This window comes from Siniperca chuatsi, linkage group LG7, assembly GCF_020085105.1.
Source record: "Siniperca chuatsi isolate FFG_IHB_CAS linkage group LG7, ASM2008510v1, whole genome shotgun sequence".
Classification (NCBI taxonomy): Eukaryota; Metazoa; Chordata; class Actinopteri; order Centrarchiformes; family Sinipercidae; genus Siniperca; species Siniperca chuatsi.
Genome location: NC_058048.1, coordinates 27,768,303 through 27,792,043, shown reverse-complemented (window position 1 = coordinate 27,792,043; position 23,741 = coordinate 27,768,303). Strand labels below are relative to the sequence as shown.

The 23,741-nt window shown below is 38.8% G+C and overlaps 3 protein-coding genes across 9 annotated transcripts in view; 2 read left to right on the top strand and 1 right to left on the bottom strand.

Moving 5' to 3' along the window:
* Positions 1–7,111, bottom strand: part of LOC122879509 (spectrin beta chain, non-erythrocytic 4-like) — a 91,026-nt gene extending 83,915 nt beyond the window's left edge. The window contains exons 1-3 of one of the 4 annotated variants that reach the window (XM_044203681.1): positions 6,992–7,102; positions 6,174–6,569; positions 3,159–3,243 (exon numbers count right to left, since the gene is read on the bottom strand). The gene's annotated coding sequence lies outside the window, so the exon portion shown is untranslated. Of the gene's footprint in view, positions 1–3,158; positions 3,244–6,173; positions 6,570–6,991 lie in introns of all 4 variants that reach the window. The other 3 variants (XR_006378721.1, XM_044203680.1, XM_044203682.1) reach the window with 3 other exon arrangements.
* Positions 7,112–9,662: 2,551 nt separating this feature from the next.
* blvrb (biliverdin reductase B) lies at positions 9,663–14,863 on the top strand. Of its 3 annotated transcripts, none has more exons than XM_044203689.1 (5): positions 9,663–10,120; positions 11,590–11,751; positions 12,820–12,909; positions 13,377–13,508; positions 14,108–14,863. In XM_044203689.1, exons 1-5 carry the CDS (start codon positions 10,036–10,038, stop codon positions 14,254–14,256), a joined length of 618 nt encoding a protein of 205 aa, XP_044059624.1. In that variant the 5' UTR covers positions 9,663–10,035; the 3' UTR covers positions 14,257–14,863. The 3 variants fall into 3 exon arrangements, with proteins under 3 accessions (XP_044059624.1, XP_044059626.1, XP_044059625.1); XM_044203691.1 differs by lacking the exon at positions 9,663–10,120 and adding an exon at positions 10,149–10,165; XM_044203690.1 differs by lacking the exon at positions 9,663–10,120 and adding an exon at positions 11,115–11,229.
* A 2,426-nt stretch (positions 14,864–17,289) lies between these two features.
* sertad3 (SERTA domain containing 3) lies at positions 17,290–22,982 on the top strand. 2 transcript variants are annotated; one of them, XM_044203686.1, is made up of 2 exons: positions 17,290–17,584; positions 19,724–22,982. In XM_044203686.1, the coding sequence occupies exon 2, from the start codon at positions 19,731–19,733 to the stop codon at positions 20,721–20,723; it is 993 nt and encodes a 330-aa protein (XP_044059621.1). In that variant the 5' UTR covers positions 17,290–17,584; positions 19,724–19,730; the 3' UTR covers positions 20,724–22,982. The 2 variants fall into 2 exon arrangements, with proteins under 2 accessions (XP_044059621.1, XP_044059622.1); XM_044203687.1 differs by lacking the exon at positions 17,290–17,584 and adding an exon at positions 18,175–18,452.
* Positions 22,983–23,741: the final 759 nt, after the last annotated feature.

Genomic DNA, 23,741 nt, shown 5'->3' with positions numbered 1-23,741 from the left:
TCATCAGACAAAACAAGCAATTCAAATAAGTAACCTGGGAATCTGTAATTTTACATGTATATATCATTTTTAAACATTTTATAGACAAAACAAATATTTGATTAATCGAGAAAATAATCAGCAGATTAAGCAATAATTGTTGGTTGCAGCCCTAAAACAGATGATGAGCAGGACAGTTCATGTAAAGAGAGGAACTTCAAACTCCATTAACAGAAAATTCAAGTCGTCATGTCCCAGCCATACAGTTTGATTGACAATCCAACTCTAGTAAAGACAGGACAGCAATAATGAGCACTTTGCACCAGAAATGTCTTCTCATCTCTCACTTTTAGGACACAATCTAGATCACCTGAGGCATCTCTGTTTTTCTCCTGGTGGACCTAAAACCTAATCTTACCTTGGTTTATAGGACAGCATCTAAAAAGAAATATTCTATATTTCTGGCCATCTTTGTTTCCCCCCCAGGTAGTTTGAGTGTGTTTGTGTGAGTACTTCAGCTCTTTCACTGCTCTTTCAGCTATTTTTCTCTTTACTTTGAAGTTTCATAATCCAGACTCGTACCTGTCTGTTTTAGTGACACAGTTGTAAGCTGTGAGACTGCAGCTCAGCCTTACTAGACTTAAATGACTGCGTATTCTGATAGACGTTCCCATGTGGTATTATTAATAGTCTTACAGCAATATTTAAAACATAAATGTTTGCATTACACAGAATGATTTTACAGGTGTATATTAGAGCTGCAACTAATGATTGTCATTATCCTTTAATCTCTCAATTATTTTTTTAACTGATTCATTGTAACATTGTTTAGTTTATATAAATCAGAAAACAGTGAAAAAGCCCATCACAATTTCCCAGAGGCCAAGGTGACATCTTCAAATTGCTTGTTTTGTTCAACCAACAGTCCAAAAACCAAATATATTCAATTTACAATAATATAAAACAGCAAATCCTTACATTTGAGAAGCAGGAACCAGAGAATATTTGGCATTTTTGCTGATAAATGACTTAAATGATTAATTGAATAGCAAAATTCAGTCAATGACCTAGTAGTGTCAGCACTATTGTATATATGTACATGTGTGTGTGTGTGTGTGTGCAGAACTGTCAGTCGTTATGCTCTCTCCTCTAAAACACTCAGTGTTATTATTGCCCTCTCTCCCCAACTATGCTGTCGTTGTTGGTAACCACAATAAATCACCATTACACCAATGGTGTAATGAAAGCGTCAGCCCCCCGCCTCCCTGCTCTCTCCTTTTATTATCCTTAACACTTTTTCAACTGTCCTCTCCCTCCATTCCCACTCCTCCCTCTGTCCTAACCTCCAATCTTCTCAGTCTGGACCTCCACAAGTTGTGTTTTGGCTATTAGCATTTGGCATGATGCCTCGATACTCCCAAAGAGTGACAATACTCTAATCTTTTCAGTACATGGGATGCCAAACATCAGGCGCCCTTGAAACAAGCACTTAACCCCCAAATGCTGCAGTGAAGCTGTTCAGTAGCCAACAATAGTGTGTTCAGTGGCCAAAGACTGTTGATCCTGAGCAGCTAACGGTTGTCATAAAGAGGGGTGAAATGCGATATCATATAACTATGGCAGAGACTGAAAATGTGCTGAAAACTGTATAGGCTCTCTAATAATAACAGGGGCAACAAAATTAGATAAGCGACACCAGAACAGCCCTTAAATTTGGACGTCTAAATTGAAATCTTGGGAAAGATCTCTTTTCTAATGTTACACCAACATAATGATTTAAAAGCAGATAGGAACACTAATTTATGGTGAATATATTAAATTGCATGTGTCCATGTTTCATCTACAAATTTCTAACCTCCAACTGGAAACCAGCTCCAATTCACATAAACATGGTTGAAAACGTACTAATCCCTCACTTTTTCTTCACACATTTAAGCCACATTTCTACATCAGATCCTGTGTACTTCTCACTCTATGATGAATTCTTCAGACATGATCACGATGACGACAAAGTGACAATGTTCTTTGTTTTTTTCCTCTGATCATATTGCTGGACTAATGATCCAAGAATAGCCTTACGTATAGCACGGACGTCTGACTGTCCATCTCTTTTGGATAGGATTGGTAAGGTAGGAGGCTATAGTGAGTGAGAAAAATAGAGGGTGACGTTATAGAAGAGAGATGTTACAGAGAAACAGAAACCCTGACATGGGAAAAGAGAGGTGAAATAGAGAGAGAATTAGGGCAAAAGAAAGAAATCGAAGGAGCAAGAGAGAGACAGGAGGGCATATCACCTGAAAGATAAACAAAGAGAAAGAGAAGGAAAGAGAGAGACAGCTGCCAGTGTTAATCAGTCAGTGGCAGCAGCTCTGTGTCTCTGTTTCTCTAAGGCTTAATGGGGACCAGACCCTCAGTGTACTTCCCCCTTTTTAACCACACACACACACAAGTCCTCATTGATATCGTCAAATGCAGATCAAAACATCTGGGGGATATTTATGATGACCTCTGTTATCTAGCTGATATGTCATCTGCCTATTGACAATTGTAAGGAGCATGCTCGGCTTCTGGAATTTCTATTGATTGATCTAATGATCAGGTATCAATTAAATTCACTTTGGATGGTCTGAGGAAAGTCATCTAATTCACGTTCCGTGATACAAGGAATTTACATGTTGTGTAGAAATAAACATATACTAACTTGTTAAATATATATTCTGTAAAGATTTAAATGTATTGTCAAACATAGTTCAAGATTTCTTCCCCTGCCCTATATCACTGTGTATGAGACCTTGTTGTCCTTTTACCGTATATGACAGTATGAACTGTTTACAATTTATCCACCAATGTCACTAAAATCCATTTCTGTATAATACATGGCATATAAATTAATCTGATGCTTGATTTTATACATCAAACAACAGGCCACAACGTGTGAATCCAGTGCAGCCTCAGCTGCAAGACAAGGTGTTGTAGGGACATCTATTTTTTTACTGGAAGTCTTTTACCAAAACATCTGGCCAGTTTCTGAGGGTTATTGTGAAGAGAATAGTACTTATTAAAGGTCAGTGTTACTACACTCTACGCGGTGATATTTACATGCTTGTGAAACACCACCTAGCATGATGGAGTACACTGTTGTTTAGAGTTTTGCCGTGCTTCTATGTTCCTGTTCTTACTATTCATCCAACTCTGTTTTCTGCTTTGCTGTCTTTTAACAGAGCTGTGGTGAAGTTTGCTCCTCCTGTGCCATTTCTTCTTCATCTGTCAACAACAAAGCAGCAAAAAATTTACAAATTTTGATGTAGCCACTAGCCATTAGCCACAAACAAAGATTAAAATGTACACTGAATACCTTGCAGGGCTCAAAACTAACTTTTAAAAGTGGTTGCCAGGCTGGCAACCAGGCATCAGCTTTTGGTTGCTGAAACTGAAAATATGGTTGCCATTTTTAGTCACCCTATATTTTGAGTAATTAAGATACTATGCAGTTATACATCATCTTAATAATGAAAATGTGACATAAAAGAATGTTTAAAAGCTTTATTACAGTAACCGAACAAAATTCTTTGTAGTTTGTGTTTTATCTGATACTTTACAGAATTTGAATCTTAAATGTTATCTGTTAACGTGTCCATCCTCAATCTCTGGTATACAAAATACACAACAGTGCAGCTGTTGTCATGATCTTCACAGATCCCTCAAAAACGAATCCAATTAGCACATTTGTTTTTCTGATGTTGACAGGTTAGTCAAACTTTTTACCCCACAGTCAAAAAACTTAATTTGCTTCGCCATTGTCTCTAAAACTGACCTATGCGCATGCGAGTAAACGCACCAACGCACATGCAGCATTGTCTGGTTCCGGTTCTGACTGTAACGGCAATATATCACTAATGCAACAAATATTAAATGTATTTATTGTGCACGGTTTGCTGTTTGATGTACCTATTTTTTTTTAAAAAGTGGTTGCCACTGATGACAACCAAAGACCAAGAATTGGTTGCCAATATCTCAAAATGGTTGCCAATGGCAACCTGGCAACCGTTACTGTCGAGCCCTGAGGTCTGATTCACAGTAAACTTCCTGCATGGCTGCCATTAAAATGCCAAAAGAATAACCCTTTGTATTTGACAAATATTTGGAAAATTTCAGACTGATGGCATGAGCTCCCCTATGAGAACCTAAGCTAACCTTAAATTTAACCATTATTCTGACCCAAACCTAATGTAAGGACTTATCCAAAACTTTATCTAGAATGATCTCACTTTGCAAAAATATCTGAAACCTAAATTGTTCTGACATGGATGGATGCTCTCTCTCTTTCACACAGACACTGGATCCTTCACTGTGACGTCACGCAGTACGCACTTTACACACTGCACTGACTCACTTTCACTCACTTCACCTTAGCAGAGTGAAACAACTTCTGCAAGCAAGAGCAGCAGCCGACGCCCAGTTCAGAGTCGGCAAGACCACAAGTCTTAATCAAAACAGTCACCTTGTGGTCTGACAAACAACAGAGCAGCAGCAGAGAGCTTCAGTGACCCAGAGAGGCTGTCTATCATCCAGACAAGACAGGGATGACAACAAGAAGGGTGTCAAAAAGAACTATATCCTGTAAAAGAGCTGGGCAATATATTGTAATGTGAGATTTACCAATAACTATTTCGCTATGCCATTGTATTTTTAAAAATGTTGAACTCAATAATATACATATGTATACATATATATGTGTGTGTGTGTCTGTGTATGTACAGTATGTGTATGTATGTACAGTTACAGTATATAGTATAAAATTAAGCACTATAAAAGTTATTACTATGTCATTACTATACTATGAGGGTATTTTTAACTCTTTTGAGGCCAAGGGGTCAATGTGAACCAAATGTTGACTATAACAGAGATGTATTTCTGTATTATAGAAATATTAGTCATACTAGACAAGATGTAATAACATAAAGTGTAATCAATTCACTATATAGTAAGCTGCTGAGCACCACAGACACACTACAACCCCCTGTAGGTGCATACAGAAACTGAATAGTGACACCACAGGACTTTAACTTCCATAAAGTACAATAAGGTTCAAAAACACTAGTCTATTATGTACCATAGGCTACTATGAACCCCCAGAGAAATATCAGAGTGAGGGGATCATACTGGGTCAATAAATGTCACTAAACTTACCAGCAGTATTGTTAGCTGTTTGCTATTTTCGATGGTGAAATTGACTATGCCCTTTGCTCATTATGACAGCTTTTAAAAATAACCCATTTGCTTGTCTTCCTCTTTTCTTTCCTGTTCACCCCCCGCAACACCACCACACACACACACCTTGCACCAACTAACCAACTAACCCACACCTGCCTGCACACTTCTGTATGAGCTCCCTACAGTAGCTCTAGATGTTAACCACAAATGTGACCATACTAAACAGCCAATGACAGTCTCAATGCAAAACTGAGGATGTAGTCACTTTTCACTGCAGCTGTGATCAAACACACCACATTAAGACTTGATGGGCTACAGTGCATCTGCTTCTTGTGTTGCTAAAGCAAGCTATGCTGCTGTTGACCTTGTCTCACTAAAGCATAAGAATAATCTGAATGAATTCACACCCCATAGAACTGCAAAATCCCCTCAGGATTCAGGAATAACTGATACCTCAAGGGGCAGAAATGCCAAAGTAATGTGAGGTCACACAGTGAGACCAGAGACACACTAACTTCCTGCAGGAATATATGGTATTACTGTAGAGGTTCATGCTTGGGAAGTTCTGTTGCTATTTGCACTGGGGCACAGTTTGCCAAAAGGCCACAGAACCCAACGAAACCATCTGTAATTTTAAGTTATCGGTTATAAAAAAGCCTATACTGATCCGGTAAAACATGCAACAACATACCATAGCCCATACACTAGGCCGCTATTCGGCTTCTTAACCCATCTATCCTTTCAAATTAGACAGCCAGCTCTGCAGGCATCATAAACACTTTTCCAGGAATGCATCATGTAACACATGTAGGTGAAAAAAGATATGAAACAGCGCGTCCCCCCGCCGGATCACTGCGGTACCCTGCACCCAAATGCAGGCCGGCGTCCCTGCAACAAAAAAAAGGAAAAAACACCGTGCACCTCGACTCCTTGCTCTCACACAGAAATGAACCATCCTGTCGTCCTTCTATCGGCCTTACCTTCAGCTTCTGAGACAGTTTTTTGGATTGGTTTTGTCCTCCTCTTATACCAAGACGTCGTTGGGCTGGATCGAGAGAGAGCGGTTTATCAATGGAGGAGACTGACGCTCCGCTTTTATTCCAGCAGGGTCTTCCCTCGATTAGTCCTTATTACAGGAGGAAACGGTTTGTCAGGGTAATTACAGAAGCAGCCCAGTCTCTAACGTGGAAATACAACGCCTTGGCGCATAAAAAGGGCGCTGTGTGCCTGCAGCGGTGACCGCCGGCGGGGAGATGCTGTCGGTGCTGAGGATGCGAGCCGGTGGAGGGTGATGATGATATCCATAGAGGTCCCCGTTTCCACCTGACACAACCTCTCCTTCCTCCTCCTCCTCTTCCTCCTCTCCGCTGGTGATGCTGGAGAGAAATATCAGCATTAGTGCGGTGAGCAGAGAGAGGGAGGCAGAGAGAGAGAGAGAGAGAGGGAGGGAGGGAGAGCGAGCGAGCGAGCGAGCGAGCGAGCGCGTGTCAGTGACATTTGAGCAAGAAGCCACAAGAGGCGCTGTTTTACTGTCATTTTACAGAAGCGGACGCGGTTTAAAGGCGAATAAAACACATGTTCAGAAATGTCAACGCCTATTGTTAGATATAGGAACCACACGAAAAGAAAAAACGTACTGTCTTAGAATTGTTTTTCATTATTAACTGTGTTTGTAATCACTGCTAGCTTAGTTTCAACGTAGCTAATAGATTCTAATTTAAAACAAAGCTGCTAGCTAACGTTACCCTAGAACTGAGGCTTAAGTACTGTTGTTATGACTAGTTAAAGTTCAACATACCTTAGGCATGCTCGTTAAAGTAACGATTACCGGCTAACTAACTAATTAATTAATATTAATAGTTGTTAAAGTTAACCGGGACGATGTTTGAAGTCCAGTTCTACCGCTTTTCTAAGCTTCTGTTAGACGAAGAAGAAGTGGGCGGGGCTTCGGCTCATTACTAATTTCCATCCAAATATTTAGATAACCATAAATTAAACCTTTTCTGTTTTCAAGCACATAAAACATGCTAATGGTATAATTTCAGCTGGTGCATATAGTCACAGGTGTGTTGTGTTGTGATAGCTTAAGGGCTGTTTTAAAAATACTGAGGTCATGAGAGGAAGTCACTTCCTAGGAAATTATGGGTAATTGATAGAAAGCATTACTGTTTTCCCAACATTAAGATCTAAATAGTGTCCTCTCTTTATTTGATTTTTTTACCTAAATGTAGTCAAATTTAAATATACTACCACCATGAATACCATGAATAAAATAGAATGTACACCCCCCCCTTATGTTGCTAAAATCCCCAAATAATACAGATGCAATTCAACTTCACCTTCACTTTATTCATAATGCATCACCCAGAGAGTCTCTGCTTCTTTTACAGGTTAATATATAAACATCACACACACACACACACACACACACACAGGCAGAATCCCAAACATATAAGCAATTGTACAGAAAACTGTAGCCTTTGTCTGATACATTTTTTAAAAATCCTGCTTTAACCTAAACTTTATTCTCTTGAAGATCAGATTGAAAATGCGCAGGACTCTCTTGTGGCAGACACAAGTCCAAAGTGACATACATTTTTCCCAGGTATAGTCTGCTCAGATCAGAAGAAATTTGTGGTTCAGTGTCTTGCATTGCAGGGTGGCCAGGGGAATTTGATTGGCTACCTTAGATGCCACCCCAACATTTCTGGCACATCAGTTGCTTCTGGATCCCTGCAGGGTGCATTTGGTCTGCCAGTTGTTCTTCCTACTATTTTTGGATGGATATTTCAAAGCTGACAGAAAAACCTGCTGTACTGTACCATCTGATCTAAAGCCACCCCAATCAACACAAGTCAAAAAATCCTACTGAAGCTGCAAAACTCTAAAGGTCCCTGATATATCCCTATAATTATCCAGTGACGGGGAGTTCAAATCTTTGTGTTGAATTGGTACATAGTCAGTCAGTACTTCTACATGGATCTAACTTTTGAGTTCTTCAAGTTTCTTTGGGAGTTTAGTTCCTGATTCAGTTTTATGCATATAGGCAATGGTGCCCATCCTCACAGGAGGCTAGAGGCCAGGACACACTAATTGTTGTGCTGGTATTGAGCTGAAGTAATGTAATTAAATTATATTATGTTCAGTCACGAATAGGCCTAAACAGACACATTTTTATTTACTATTCAAGACCTCTAATGAGCAGCGGAAAAACATTATCCACTGGTTAAAAAATAATGTATTCAACATTTTCCTTCTACAGTTATTTTATCTAGGTTTCGATTAACATTTTTCTTAACTTATATTTATAAATCCTATATTCTGCATTAGAAACACAGTGGGATTTAGTGAGATAAATAGTCTTTACTTGGGAAAATAATAAAGTTCCAGAAACAACAGGGTCTTCACAGCCCTGTTTCAGTGTACAAAGGCAATGTTTTCAATGAAAAAAAAGTGAGTGGAAGAGCTAAGTGCACTTGAGGCCTGTCAAAGTGAGTCTGTTTTGGAAGCCCTGAGGAGATCTTTAAAAGAAAAAGAAGCATAAAAGCAGGTCAGCCTCCTCTGTGTATTCACCACATTATAAGCACAACTTGTGTACATAAAATAATTGGATTGACCTTTTCTCCATATTCGCTGCTCAAGAGCCCTCTGCCATAGTTCTACCCCTGAATCATCTCATAAACTTGAACAATTATCAGTCAAAATATTGGACAAATATTCCCAGTTTCAATCCTTGCTTAGGGTTACTTTGCAGTAACTAAGCGTAAGTATTAAAGGTGGGGTATGCGATTCTGGAGAAATCCAATACCATGATATAGAGCGAACAAAGACACAGCAAGCAATGTAACTAACGTTAGCTAGGTTGTGGGTTGGCAAACTGTCCCTACAGTTGCTGCTGTGAAGCTAACAGTCAGAGAGGATGAGACGGTTTCCCAGAGCCAGCACAGCAGCTCCAGACAGCGATACTCACAACTCTCCTGCTACTATAGCTAACATCACAACAACAGCTTATCTTGGCAAACTAGAAAATAAGTCTGTGGGCAAGTCATTTAACGTTACCTGACACACAAATCATGGCTGGAATAGCTGGAATAATGTTATGTGGCCCGGTCCAAGGCGCTTTATTTATTTCCCATTTACAAAACCAGGGATGTGTAAAAACAGAACGGACAGCTGAATTTGATATTCGCTGAATTTGACAACAAGACGTGTATTGGATTAGAAACACATACCCCACCTTTAAAGTCTTCGTGATTTTAGCTAAGCTTGGACACTCACCTTAGATATAGGCCTACATTCAAACACTTCATGTAAGAAAGTGGGGGCAGGACTTGAATCTCATGTTTTGATTTAAACTTTTCAATAAGATTAGATTTTTAGATTCAACTTTATTGTCATTACACATGTACAAGTACAAGGCAACGAAATGCAGTTTAGGTCTAACCAGAAGTGCAATAAGCAAGTGCAGGATATAAAGTGTGTGCATAAAGGCAGAACAGAGCAGTATAATGAAAATAAGCCCTGATTTGAGTCACAAACTTTCAAAGACTTTCAAGGAATATCAAGGCTGGTAGAAATCAACAAAGTGGACTAGACTGGGGGGTAGATGATGGAAAGAGATGCTGAATCTCACTTCACTGTAGCTGTAACAGGACTGTGGGTGCAGCAGGGCTCCTTTAACTCTCCGTGTGGGAGGAGGAGTCCGAGCTGCGCCTCTCTTCCTGTCACCTAAGAGAGGCGTTTCTATGTCAAATGTGATTTTTAAGTGAAAGTGTCTTCTGCATCTAACACACTTTGACCGACAAGTTCTTGCTGTGTCGTGGACCTCGTTTATTGCAAATAATGTCGGACTCCATCAAAAACGTCGCGATATTTGGAGCCACGGGAATGACCGGGCTGGCGACCCTCCCGCAAGCGGTGGCTGCAGGTGAGGAATGGCAATAGAATAATTCGGTTTCGGTGCCTCCGGCAGGTGCGTTATGATGGGCCCCGACAGGTTCCTACAGTAACATTACATTGTTATTGTATTCAATTGAAGTTTTCTGCACAGAGAAAATAAGTAGTTTTTGTTCTGGTCAAAGTTTTCACCCTTCAGTCTACCGTTGTACTGTATCTGTTAGTCCTGATAAGACCTGATCAGTTATCTATAACCCTACAGGGTTAAAGGGGGATACACATTAGCTCGTGGGAATCGATCAATAAGTTGTTCAGCAGAGTCTGTATTACTGGTTAATAATAGCTTTCAGTGGTAGAAAGTAACTAAGTAGGCCTACATTTACTCAAGTACTGTATTTAAGTACAATTTTGAGGTACTTGTACTTTACTTGAGTATTTCCAGAGGGAATATTGTACTTTTTACTCCACTGCATTTATTTGATAACTTTAGTTACTTTGCAGATTCAGATTAATAATATAAAATATAATCAACAAATAAATTATGATGAATAAAGATAAGACTTTATTGATCCCTTGGTGAAAGTTGCAAGCCTCCCGGCAGGATATACTGTAAAAAAAAAAAAAAAGAAAAGCCCCACATTTACCAGCTGCAGCATTAAAGTAATGCACATATTAATGCATCAATAATTATAATTCTATAATATAATATAATATACATTATTCTGGAAAGGGCCATTCTGCATAATGTGTACTTTTACTTTTTGTACTTTAAGTATATTTTGATGCTAATTTTCAAAAACATAAACTGTAGACAGGAACTGAAACACTCACACACATAACGTTCACAAACACATTATGTCACATGATTAATTTGATTTAGCAGCATTTCCTTTCTCTCTCCACACCATGGGGCAATAAACTTGAGTCATGTTAGACACTGCTGGTCACCATTCTGCTGAGTCACTGCTGTGACTCAGAGAGCTGATAGTACAGAAGCTGTTCACTATCTCGCCTGTGCAGGAAGGGTGGGATCACTTTCATGTAGTTGGGGAAGTTATCACTGGAGCTTCTGGAAAATACTCTTTTATTCTAACTCCAGTCTGAAGAAGTTGCAACAGTTACTGTACAATAACCAATCAGGTGAAAGTGGCCGTTTCAGTATGAAGGTTGCCAACCAGGTTTAACGGTCTAATCCCTGCTCCTTTATTGTAGTCACTAGATAAAAGTGATTCTCATTCGCCCACTTCTCCATCCACGTTTTCATGACCTTGATGGAAAATGTTATGAGATCCTGCAAAGGAGTAAAGGAGAAATCCTATGAATTTAGGAAGTATAACCACAGTGTTAACAGATGAATGTTACCTGAAATGTCAGTAGGCTGCATTGTCATCACAGAGGACAATTATTTGATGTTTAGGAATATCATGGTGATGATGGTGTGAGTACCTGTTTCTGCTGCATCCCCGTTGATCTGTTTCATTTCCATGTTTCTTCCCTTAGGATACAATGTGACGGTGCTGGTGCGGGACCCTTCCAAGCTGCCTGCCGACCACAAGGTGTCCAGAGTGGTGGTGGGAGACGTACTTAATAAAGAGGATGTGATGAAGACCATGGAAGGCCAGGACGCTGTTATCATCATCCTGGGCACCAGGAACTGCCTCAGTAAGGTTCCACGGTTTGAAGAAAGACACACAACCAAACAAAAATTAGAAGAGAAAAAAACTAAATGCAAATCTTATTTAAGAAAAACTCCCATTTTTTATATTTTTCTGTCCGCCTTAAAATAAGTTTTATCCCACAAGTAGGCATATACTAATGGCATTGCATTCATTAAATTTACAATTTATTTTGTAGTTTAATTTTTTTTTTTGTGGATCAATTTGAACATTCCCTTCTGCTGTGCTTTTTGCATTCTTGGATTCTTTGATTTTCATACACGCTTCAGATTTTTCAATGTGGTTTTGAACTTGCTGTTCTAAAGTTGCAGCATTTCTCTTACTTTTGCTGCTTTGGGCTGTTTTACACCGACTGGTCACTGTAGGATTTTTCTTTGCATTGGTTGTTAAAGTTCACATTTCCTTACATAACTGACCATGTTCACTCAATGTGTTCACCTTACACAAGGATTGTATTTTTTTTAATGGTGTAATAATGTAAAATAGTCACTAGAGGTCGCCATAAGACATTTACAACATTTAACCCTACATGACATCATTGTATCAGTGTGACACAATCTGAAACGCACTGTATATAAAATGTTGGACAGGATTTACAAAATGACATTATACTAAAGAAACTGTGCATGGATCTCTCCATGCCAACAATTCCATGTTTCAATAAATGATTAATTGTAGATAAATCAACTTACAGACAACATGGATACAAGATGGGGTTCACAAAAAAGGTAAAAATATCAGGACTTTATTAATCAAAAGCAGCAACACTATAGTAGAAAAATGCTTCATTGACAGTAAAAGTCCTTTATTCAAAAATTTCCTTCAGTAACAGAACACTTAAATACTCCATTTGCTAAACATTAACACATTTTAAGGTTTTAACCTCATGTTTTTATGTATGTACTTTACTCAGTAATAGAAAAGCTCTCTGGAAAACAGTGGAGGAAATGTATAGTGTCACCCAGTGGAAATACTGTACTTGAGTAAAGTGCCAGTGTCTCAAAACCAAACTCCGGTACAGTTTTGAGTCTGTAATCTGATCTGTGCTCATCAGGCCCGACCACCATGATGTCTGAAGGCACCAAGAACATTGTTGAATCCATGAAGGCCCGTGGGATCCGCAAAGTGGTCGGCTGCATGTCAGGTACAACTCACTGTTATCAAAATTATAACAGAGTGGATGAAGTGGTCAACGTTTGTGTTATGCAGCTGATTTGAGGAAAAAAAGTACCTTGAAATATATTTTTTCAGTCTTGTTTACGCCTGTTGGCTTCAGATGATACGTTAAGACATTAAGAGAAATGTACGTGAATCTCAGATATATACATTTGTCTGTCACTTATTTAATTATTTATTCGTGAGAGTGATAATGAAAGCCAATTAAAACTTAAATGACAAACATCTGTGCAAAGGAAACAACTGGAGGTAAGCTGTTCTACTTTTCTATGCCTTTCTTTTATCTCCACTCATTTCTTCTTCACATGCGTTTGTCCACTGCCTTAATTGCATCCTTCTCCTCCTCCTCTCCACTCATCCTATTAATTACTGCATGCCTATTCCATTTTCTTCCTCTCCGCTCCTTTTCCTCATCCTCATCCTTATCCCTACTAGCCTTCCTGCTGTGGGATCGCTCCAAAGTCCCACCCCGTCTGGTTCCTGTGACAGAGGACCATGACAGGATGTACACGGTGCTGAAAACATCGGGGCTGGACTACGTGGCTGTCATGCCGCCCCACATTGCTGGTCAGTAGGAAGTAATAACTAAGAGCTCTATTCCAAACAAAAGTGGAAGAAAACTTTTGAAAATTATTGCTGGCATAAAAGTGCTGCAGTTACCCCATCTGATCAAACATATTTGGGAATAATGGATCATACAAGTTGCACTTTTTTATGATCTATACAGAGTTTTGTTATTAAAACCTTGTGAGGTTTTAATAATAATAAACAACATTTTAGACTCTTACGTGCGTAAATTAGCTCCAAAGCACAGTTAACAAACAAAAAGCAAAAATAACAATAAGTAATAAGTCTGATCAGTCTTTATCACCAAAATAGGTCTGAAACAGAGAAGAAAATCTCAGCCACATCAATTGAGACACTGTACATTCACTTCCTTTTGCCCAAAATGGAATTTGGCCATTGATTTGAACATTTCTGTTTTGATGGTATTTTTGAACATTTTTATATTTTGAACATTCTTCTACTATTACCTGCTTCATTTGTTTCACTGTGAGATTTGTCTGTCTATCACATCTTTGACTCTATTAACTGCAGAGAGAGAGAGCTTTAATGTGTTTTCCTGAATTTTACGTTATTTGTTGTTTCTCTCTCGCTCCCTCCAGATGACCTTCCTCTGACAGAGCGTTACACGGTGACGGAGAACATGTTAAAAGGAAGAGCCATCTCTAAACACGACTTAGGACATTTCTTTGTCAAGTGTCTGTCCACCTCAGAGTGGGACGGCAAGACTGTCGGTGTGTGGGCAGATTAATAATTCTGATCAACACACCGCTGACAGTGAAGGGGGTTTAAATGTCTTCTCATCACTAATCGCAATTCTTTATTACCACTAAAATAAGAAAATATTTGTTTATGCTGAGACTTAGAGATAAATGAAGAAATAATGTCTGTGTAGATTCAAACTACTAGTGTGTTGTGATAAACCACAATTTATTTTTCCTGTGTTCATCTTTATGATCATAACTGAGCAGCTTCTGCTTGGTGTTGTTTTTATACTAATTTCAATTTAATCATCAGCTGCCACCAGGTTCCTTTTTTAAACAAGTGCCAAACCTGTACTGCTGCTTTAGCCGTAACTGTTTACACTGTTTTACATCAGTTCCGTCTTTCTGTCTCACATTAACAATCTTTACATGTTGAATGTTTTGTTTCCTATCAGTGAACATTTTGTCATGTGATGCCCCCTGTCACTGCTTCGATTTACAGTAGGCCTGTTTTTATAGCTGTTGACAATAAAATACTTTATTGTACAAAAGGTTGTGATGAAAGAGTAAAGGGTCATGTGAATGAGCAGAGCTGCAGGGTACTTGTTGCTAGAGTGACAAAACAACAATGATAATAAAGTATGATAATGATGATGAAGCTTTTCTTTATCAGAACGTTCTCCTGTGATCAAAGTTAACTAATTTTAGAATGAAAGATTAGGACATGCTCTATTAATTATATTGATGGGAGTACTTTTTTGTTAATTTCCATCTGTGGGATGAATAAATGAAACAACAACAATTAAATAATAAAAAGAAACAGGCAAGATCACAATGTGGCTATGAAGAAACACTATTGGATTCAGGTTTAGAAACCATTTACAGTATGATACATATTCATGGTCTAGTTACGTTTTGTTCTGCAGACTATGTTTCTCACCCCGGTACAGTGGATTTTCAAAGCAAATGAAGGACTAGGAGTTATTTCTGTCTCTGGATGTGAATCTATATATGGATGACAGTTTGTTCTGTTACAGTACATACTGTAACAATTATCTAACTGGGTTGGACAGTGTTATTAACTATGCGTCTTTGTTGTCATTTGGTATTTTGTTCTCTTTGGGGATATTTGATATGAAAATACTTGCAGAACCATAGTGTCTCTCTGTCTCTTACAGTTCACCTCATGTGAGTCTGTCCTATGAAAAGGACAACCAGTTAGTCAGATGAGTGGCATGTGTAGCTGTTGTGCAACTTCCTCTGAAAAAAAGTGTCAAGTGGACCAAGGGTAGGCAGCATAATCCCGGAAACATGTACATTTTCCCTTCAAAATAAAACTGGCATTTTTTTTTAAAGGCTAGAGACCAAGACTACCTCTATCCTATTAGAAGTTGCTACCATTTTTAACATATACAGTATATTATTGCTCAGTACATCACTAACTGACTTGAAGCCACTTCACAAAAGACTTTATCAGCACAGACAACACGCTAACTCAGGATTGCAGAGCGCCGTGCATTTGAATCTAAAAGCTACAAACCACACATTTGAAGACAGCGAGGTGAAGATTCTAAGTAGAGAGAAGAGCTGGTTTGAAAGGGGTGTCAAAGAAGCCATTTTTGTGAAAAAAGAAAACCCCTCTTTGAACAGAAATGGTGGTCTGAGATTCAATCTGCCCAAAGTCTGTCAGAGTGTATTAACACCGTGGTCAAGCCAATCACATGCTAATCAGGTACTGAACAGTGATGAGGGAGGTGCAGCCAGAAAACAATAGGCCTGATTACTGATTACTGGGCCATCATGGAAACAAAAGAAGGTCAGTTTCAGGTGAAACTAGGCAGGTTTAACAGCAGAAACTCAGGAAGACTCCTTCCTGAGGGCAGGGCTTAAGTAACTCAGAGTAGCTTAAATTTCTGAGTTCCCGGCCCATTTTTCACAATTGAGAATGACTTCCGGATGGGAGCCGAAACGTCTTGATTCTGAAAACAGTGTCCAGATGACTACGACTGAAACCTTTTTTTTATTTTATTTTATCTTATTTTTTATTATGTCTCTTTTTGTATTCCCTATTGTATAGTTTTAGCTTATATTTTATATTTGATCTAGATTTTAGGCTCTACTGTTAGTGTTATCTGTATGCACCGGGGGTCTGAGAGTAACGCAATTTCGATTCTCTGTATGTATGTAATGTACGTGTGGAAGAATTGACAATAAAGCAGACTAGACTTGACTTGACTTGACTTGACTTTTCTACGATAGAACACTCCTGGACGAATGAGGGACTACACCGTCATAATACACCATAATACAGGTCAGAAAATAAATTAAGTACCAAGTGGATATAAGTATAAAATAAAATAAGTGTGAAGTACAAAGTGGGTTTACCGGTTGATGATAATGATACGGTATAAAGTAATAGTGCGTGACCTGTCAAGTTAGGTGTAGCTTATTAAGATTATAATGAGATGGAGGATATTGCACAGCAGTAATAGAGGTATGAGTAATATCAATACATAGGGAATTTTAAACTGAAAAGAGTATATTTCACAGGTGTATTAACACAGAATATTGCACAATTATGTCAAGTATTGCAGAGATGTAATGATCAATGTCCAGTTTAGTGACTTAGGGTCATACAGACTGACACTTAGAGGGAGGAGTTAAAGAGTTTGATGGCCACAGGCAGGAATGACTTCCTGTGGCGCTCTGTGGTGCTTTTTGGGGGGATGAGTCTTCTGCTGAAGGTGCTCCTTTGCTTGACCAGCACGTCATGGAGTGGGTGGGAGACACTGTCCAAGATGGCGTGTAGTTTGGCCAGCATCCTCCTCTCTGACACCACCGCCAGAGAGTCCAGCTCCACCCCCACAATGTCATTTCATTCTGCATAATGATTACTTTTACTTTTTGCACTTTAAGTATATTATGATGCTAATACTTTTGTTCTTTTACTTAAGTAAAATTTTGAATGCAGGACTTTTACTTGTAACAGAGTATTTCTACACTGTGGTATTATTACTTTTACTTAAGTAAAATATCTGAGTACTTCTTCCAGTGTTTGAGTGAGCAAACCAACAAAAACTGCATCAAGATAATCGATTATATTATATTATAGTATATTTTTTAAAAAGTGGTGACAGATGTTCGCTCATTTGGAGTTTTATTTTGAAAGCATCTACAGGAGGTTGTTGTATGTTGTGGTACCTTTATGTTTTTCTCTTCCGTCCAATACACAGACCGAGGAGGAGTCTAAGCTGTTTTTCAAAGTTGACTCGCTGGAATTTAAATCGAAACAGTAAACTTTGACATGTTGCTGGTTTACGACAGTAGAAGTCGTATCTACTGACCGTTTCCCTCCTTGACGACTGTTGCCCTCAGGTAAATGATTCTTTCTCTGCTTGAAATAAGACTAAAAAACTGCTTTTATTATAGTTAAAATTACTTTTCCTGTGGACGTGTACATGTATAGGACCCAGACTTTTTAACTTGTTTTGCTCTGAAGTTATCGTATTGAAATAGTCGGTGCAATGTGTACATTGTTAAATCTCTCTGTTTTGATTTATTGGTCGGTTCAGTAGCCTAATATCCTCTCAGAAGTTTTTTTTTTTTTCTCTTACAGTAGGCCTAACTTTAACTGAAACATGAGATAAGACATGCTGACTGGAAACCTCATTAAGTAGTTGTTAGTGTTTTACACACACGAGTATACTTTGTATTCAAAGGCAATATGCGGATGGGAATCCCTCTTCTGTCTATGATGTAATCATTTAGGAATTAGAGCTATGAAAATTACATAATAACAAGCAATCCAGTCTGGGCGGCAATTAATCAGTGCAGGAATGAATTAACAAGTTTACACATTATATGAATTGTGATATTATTATTATATTCACCAGTTTAAAGTGTGTTTGATGCGGTTTTGCAACGTAAAATTATTCTGATTGTATGCAACGTACAAAAACTTCACTACCCATAATGCCTTTCGACGCATCCTTCAGCCCCCAACTGTAAACGTTTTGGCGTGAAACTCAAAATCACGGGCGGGAGAAGAGCGAGTCTGTCGGTTAGCGAAACTAACCTTTAGAGTTTGAAAGCGAAATAATTATTTTAAATAGTTTTTACTTGCCGATTTAAATTCTGAATGAATAGTTTTTGGGGTCGAAGAGGAGGCAGGATAACGACATTTTAACCAACTGCAACGGTATCGACTAAACTTACCGAGGAGAGACGGGAAGTGATTCAACAGGTCTGTCTGCTTAAATATGTCTTACTTTAAAACTGTGTTTAAAGTTCACTAGCTAACCTAGATCAGCGGTTTAACTACGTTACTCGTTTTTGTCTCGTTAATCAAGATAATTAAAGTCAGTTTGAGTTATTTTACGTTTTATATACTAAATGGCCTTTTCTCTTTCCCTCCTACACGCTGAAACCAACGTTACAACCCCCAACCCACATTTTGCTAGCTGGATGACTTAGCAAGTGTTCATAGAAAACTTTGATAAAAGCGTAACATTATCACTTTTAGGTAACACGGTTATTGTAATTGGAAGGTATCATATTAGTGTTTTCAACAGTAATCCAAATTAAACTATCTCTATTAACTAAATCCATTTCCCCCCAATTCTTTGAAAACACAAAGCTGTAAATCCATTATAAAACACTGAAGGTTTAACTAATGTCCAAAAGAACTGTCTGATCAGCCTTTTCCTTAATTGTACTTTATTTATTTAAGACATTTATAGATGTTTTACCACAAGCGTTTACTTTTAAAAATGTTTTTCTGCTTCTCTTACTATCTACTGTCTTACATTATTTGTATTAACGTTACTGATTAGAAGCTATAGTTTTTACCACAGGCTGTCAGAGCCCAAAGTGATGTCTAAACAGTCCAAAAACAACGTAGTAATTAAAAACAGAGAAGCAAACAAATCCTCCTAATCATTGAGAAGCCTTAATTAAAAGGACAGTTCACCACAAAATTAAAAAAACATATTTTTCCTCTTACCTGTAGTGCTATTTATCCATCTAGATAGTTTTGATGTGAGTTGCCGAGTTTTGGAGATATCAGCCGTAGAGATGTCTGCATTTTTCTTTATATAATGGGACTATACTCAGTTTGTGGTGCTCAAAGCACCAAAAAAATCAATTTGAAAGACTCAACAGCAATGTCTCTTTCCAGAAATCATGACTCAAGATAATTCACAGATTTGTTGTGAGCAGTTTCATGTAGGAGCTGTTTTCTTGCTACCGATAGTTCCTACATGAAACTGCTGTCTGTGGATTATCTTGAGTAACCGGGTCATGATTTCTTATTTAATTTTGAAATGAGTTGTTTATCACATCAGCATTTTGATATTACTCCATTCTTCTGTAGTATGAGAGTTTTTGAATTTCAAAAATCCCTCATTCCTTTTACTAAAGACAAAACTGAGAAACTGATTGTCTACAAAATGTTAACAGTAGATGACTTTTACCCGCAATACAAGTCAATATAACGTTTTATGCCTTCCTCCGCAGTTTAAAGATGATCATGAAGGGGCAGAAGCGTAAACTCCCACCAGAGGACGTGGAGGTTTCAGACAGGAGCAGCCCCTTCTGGGAGAGCCAGCGCCAGTTTGTGTTCTCAATTTCCTTGAACAAGTATCAGCGTGGCCAGGAGTTACCTGAACCCAGCCTGCGGCGGTCCGTTCTGATAGCCAACACACTGCGGCAGGTCAGCCTGGAGGCGTGTAGGGAGCCCTCTGTAGACATGGAGGTGTCACAACCAACCATGTTTGCTAACAACCACTCAGCTCTTGCCAGCTGCCCTTTGGTTTCTTTAAATTATTTGTCAAATTGTGCTGCAAGTAGGTCTCCAGCAGGCTGCCACTCGAGTGTATCAAATGTCCCTCTGTCTGTAAAAGACGAAGATGAGGACTGGGGATCGATGATCACGGATCCTGATTTCTCCCTCTCAGCTGCCATCTCCTCCATTCTCACAGCACTGGACTCTACCATTGACGGGAGCTCACAGGCAGCTCCACGGACACCTCTCAGGTCCTTGGAGAACCTGTCTGGGCCCTCTGAGGGTGGTGGTGTAGCATGGGTGAAACAGGGAGTCAGAGGTTATGGGGGAAGCTGGGAACAGCAGGAAGAGTGCAGGGCACGGGAGAGCAACATGGAAGTGATGAGGTCCAGCTACCTCAGTGAGCTCACTGTGGAGGATCTGTTCCAGGATATAGACACGTCCCTGCTGGAGAGGGACATGGGAGTGCTTGGGCTCAGAGGCAGTGGCAGTGGATACCCGACTGGAGATGACCTTTTACGGTACCTGCCGTCTTTCTCCTCATCCTCCTCGCACCCCTTCTCCCTCTCACTCAACCAGAATCTGAAGTGCCTGCCTTCGTTCTCCTCATTCAGCCCGTTGTCTTCCTCATCCTCTTCACCTTCTCTTTCTTCGCCACCCTTCTCTAGTCAGAATCATGTGAGAGAAGGACTTGAGCTGGAGCATCTGATGGAGATCCTGGTGGAGTCCTGATAGCCTCATTGTCATCATACTGTAAGAAATCCATTTCAACAAGAAGGAACCTGAACACCATTAGGTAGTGGACAAAAACTGAATTCTCATGGCAAAGGACTGGATTATCAGACACATCAAATATTCACATTATTGTTTTTATATATTGCTCAAGAAATAGTGTATTATGGGATTTAGAAAGTAGTAAGAATGCTCTAGAAATGTAGAAATGGTTGATGCCTAAGACAGAAAATGCTACATAGGTGGGCTAACATGGGGAGTAGCTGTGATGCATCTGGCAGCTTTTTGTGTAATATGAAGGCTTTGTGTTTTCTGGCAAAAATGGTGGTCAAGTCACAGTGAAAACTACGTGGGTAGTAAGCCACATTAGGCTGTTTTTTTTCTGACTGGCTAAGCAGTGAGTCAGTGCATAATGAACTGCTGAAAAGCATTTTACTACATTTTCCAGCATGACAATTTGGAACTGGAAGGGGAGGTGTTGATTAGAGAACAGGATTTATTAAGTTGTCAGGTAATCACTGCTGGTGGAGAGAGAATTTCTTCAGCATTGTTGCCCTGAAATTAGTGCAATTCATCAAAGCTTCAAATAATCCTGTGTTCACATTGAACATCCCAGTTTATCTGGAGTAAGAAAAAAGCTGCAGCCAGTCATGTACTGGTGTTTATTCATGCAGTCAACTAAACGTTGGGCTGCAAGGGATAAATCCCTTTAAAAACAAGTGTAAAATGTTAATGTGAGTTCTTAGAGAATGTGATTTGGCTGGTGTTGGAAGGAGAATAGTTGAAACACTAACTTATAGGTCAAATCTTCTGTGAAGAAATCCTTTAACCTCATATTTATCAATGAGTTATAACAGGGGCAAGAAATCAGGGGCTAAGAGATCTGGTCAGGATTTCAAACAGTAGGAGCACGCAGGAAAATGTGCCTTCTAGTCATCAAAAATCTTTCAAAAATCTGCATATTTATGATATCAGGTAGTTTGGCCAGAAGAAATCCATAAGAACCAGTATTTTGTTCAGTTATGGTAAAAAAAGAAATTTCAAGTGTGTATAATTATTGAAGGTTATCTTTAACTGGGTGATTATTTGCCTTGTATCCCTGTTATATTTCAGTAGTCAGTAGTTGGAGGTGCAGTACAATTACTGCTAATACAGGATACATTGATGAAATGTAAAGATGGTTACTGAATATTACTCAGTGGGAAAAAGCACAACGCTTAATGCCTCAGCCAGCTGTTAAACCATGTCCCATCTGAAGGCTGAAAAGAGTGAAACTAAAATTAGTTTTCTCTGAAATGTTTCCTCTCAGAGTGCAGCTGTAGCTCAGGAATGCTTTTATTCAAAGAGCCTTTATAGTATTGTGATTGTATACAACACACCCTCATGGGTTTTAATGTGACAGTACAGAGCCACTTTAGGTGTCACATTAACTAAAGTCACAACCACTTCGCAGCTTCTGTTGTACAGATGTGATATTGATCCGTCGTGGTGGGTGTTCAGCATCGTGCTTTGAGTCACATTGGCTGATGGAGTCCGGATGTTACTGACTTCCACCCTGTGAGCAGTTGAACAGTTGTTCGCTCAACAGTAGGTCAGTTTCTGCTTGTTTTAGTGGGGTTCACATGTTTCGTCTGGTTTACATCTGAGTTATTGCACTTTTGTTAATAATATGCATTTCTAAGTGTTTTACTCTGTATTTAGTAAGCAGTGGTAACATTGCAGGTGAGATTTGGCCAAATTATTCCTTTCCAACCCATAAAGTTGAGTCCTATTAAATGTTCTGTTAATGCATATTGTTTAAAAGAAAAACATTAGGAAATGTGTTTTAACTGTAACTTAACCAGCTATAGATGTTGATCCAGTGTTTAAACCAACACTGCGATAAATTGTTTGAGGAAGCACATGATACTTGTTTGTCAGGTTTTTGTACATTCATCCTGTCTATGGATCAAAGTTGCTCTCTATGCAATGGTCCTTTCTGAATAGCTGGGCTGCAGTCTCAAACTATTTATAAATGGCATATTTTGTTAACAAGATGAGTAATTTAATGTCATACAATATTTCACAATTCACTAATGGTATGTTAATATACCGTCATTGCAGTTATATTATTTACTTTTTATTTTCCCTACAAATATTTTAATGGTTGTTTTGAAATTGAGGCAGAATGCCTATAAACTATGAATTTAGACTTCTTTTAAAAGAAGGCAAATGTCTGTTTACTTATACTGATGTTTTTAATAAAATGTTAAAATGAAATGCTGTATTTTCATTGTTTAAGCATAACACAGGACTGAATGTAGAGTGTTACAGAAAGCTATTATAATACATAAAGTGCAGTTTACTGCAGGTATGAATTTTGTTTTGTTAAATGGGGGGAAAATACACAAACTGCTGTTTTTCCATTTATGACCCTGAAGAAAAGCTGCAGTGGTGTATTTAGAGAATCATGAAAGTGAAAGAGCTTTACATTTAGTGAATGGCTGACTCAAAATGGAAACATCTATCCAACCAGAGATGTTTCCGTTTCGAGTTAGTTTTTCCACCTGCTACCTTGTAAAAGACAATTTAGGTAATTTGGATGTTGTCATGATCACACCTGCTTTACAAACCTACAAATAAATAGAAATGTGTAGTTTAGCACACAAAGACCATCCAGGGGGTCAGTAAATTATCGGTTACATAAATCTGAACAAAGTAGACTCAATCTAGTTCTCATTCCAGCCAAATCCCTAATAGACAAGGACTCAAAACACTGTACCTTTGTGACAAAACATCACGTGGATCCTTGCAGGCAGCTTCACCTACAGTTGCTTCACACCATAAATAAGAAAGCAATCACTTTGTCCCAGCTTTTGTGTGTCAGACATTTTAATGCTCTGACACTTGATTTGAGGTGGATATCCACCTCATAACACACTTCCATTTCTTAAGAGAATTGGAAACTGACCCAGTGTTTGATTCTGCTCTCTGATCACAGCCTCACCTGCTGGGTGTTACGTATTGACAGCTTCAAAT

What these genes read in the sequence shown, in the direction of transcription:
- blvrb (XM_044203689.1), top strand. Translation starts at nt 10,036, where the DNA reads ATGTCGGACTCCATCAAAAACGTCGCGATATTTGGAGCCACGGGAATG. An exon ending in GGGCACCAGGAACTGCCTCA is followed by an intron (nt 11,752 to 12,819) that starts GTAAGGTTCCAC and finishes TGTGCTCATCAG; the next exon opens with GCCCGACCACCATGATGTCT. An exon ending in AGTGGTCGGCTGCATGTCAG is followed by an intron (nt 12,910 to 13,376) that starts GTACAACTCACT and finishes TATCCCTACTAG; the next exon opens with CCTTCCTGCTGTGGGATCGC.
- sertad3 (XM_044203686.1), top strand. Translation starts at nt 19,731, where the DNA reads ATGATCATGAAGGGGCAGAAGCGTAAACTCCCACCAGAGGACGTGGAG.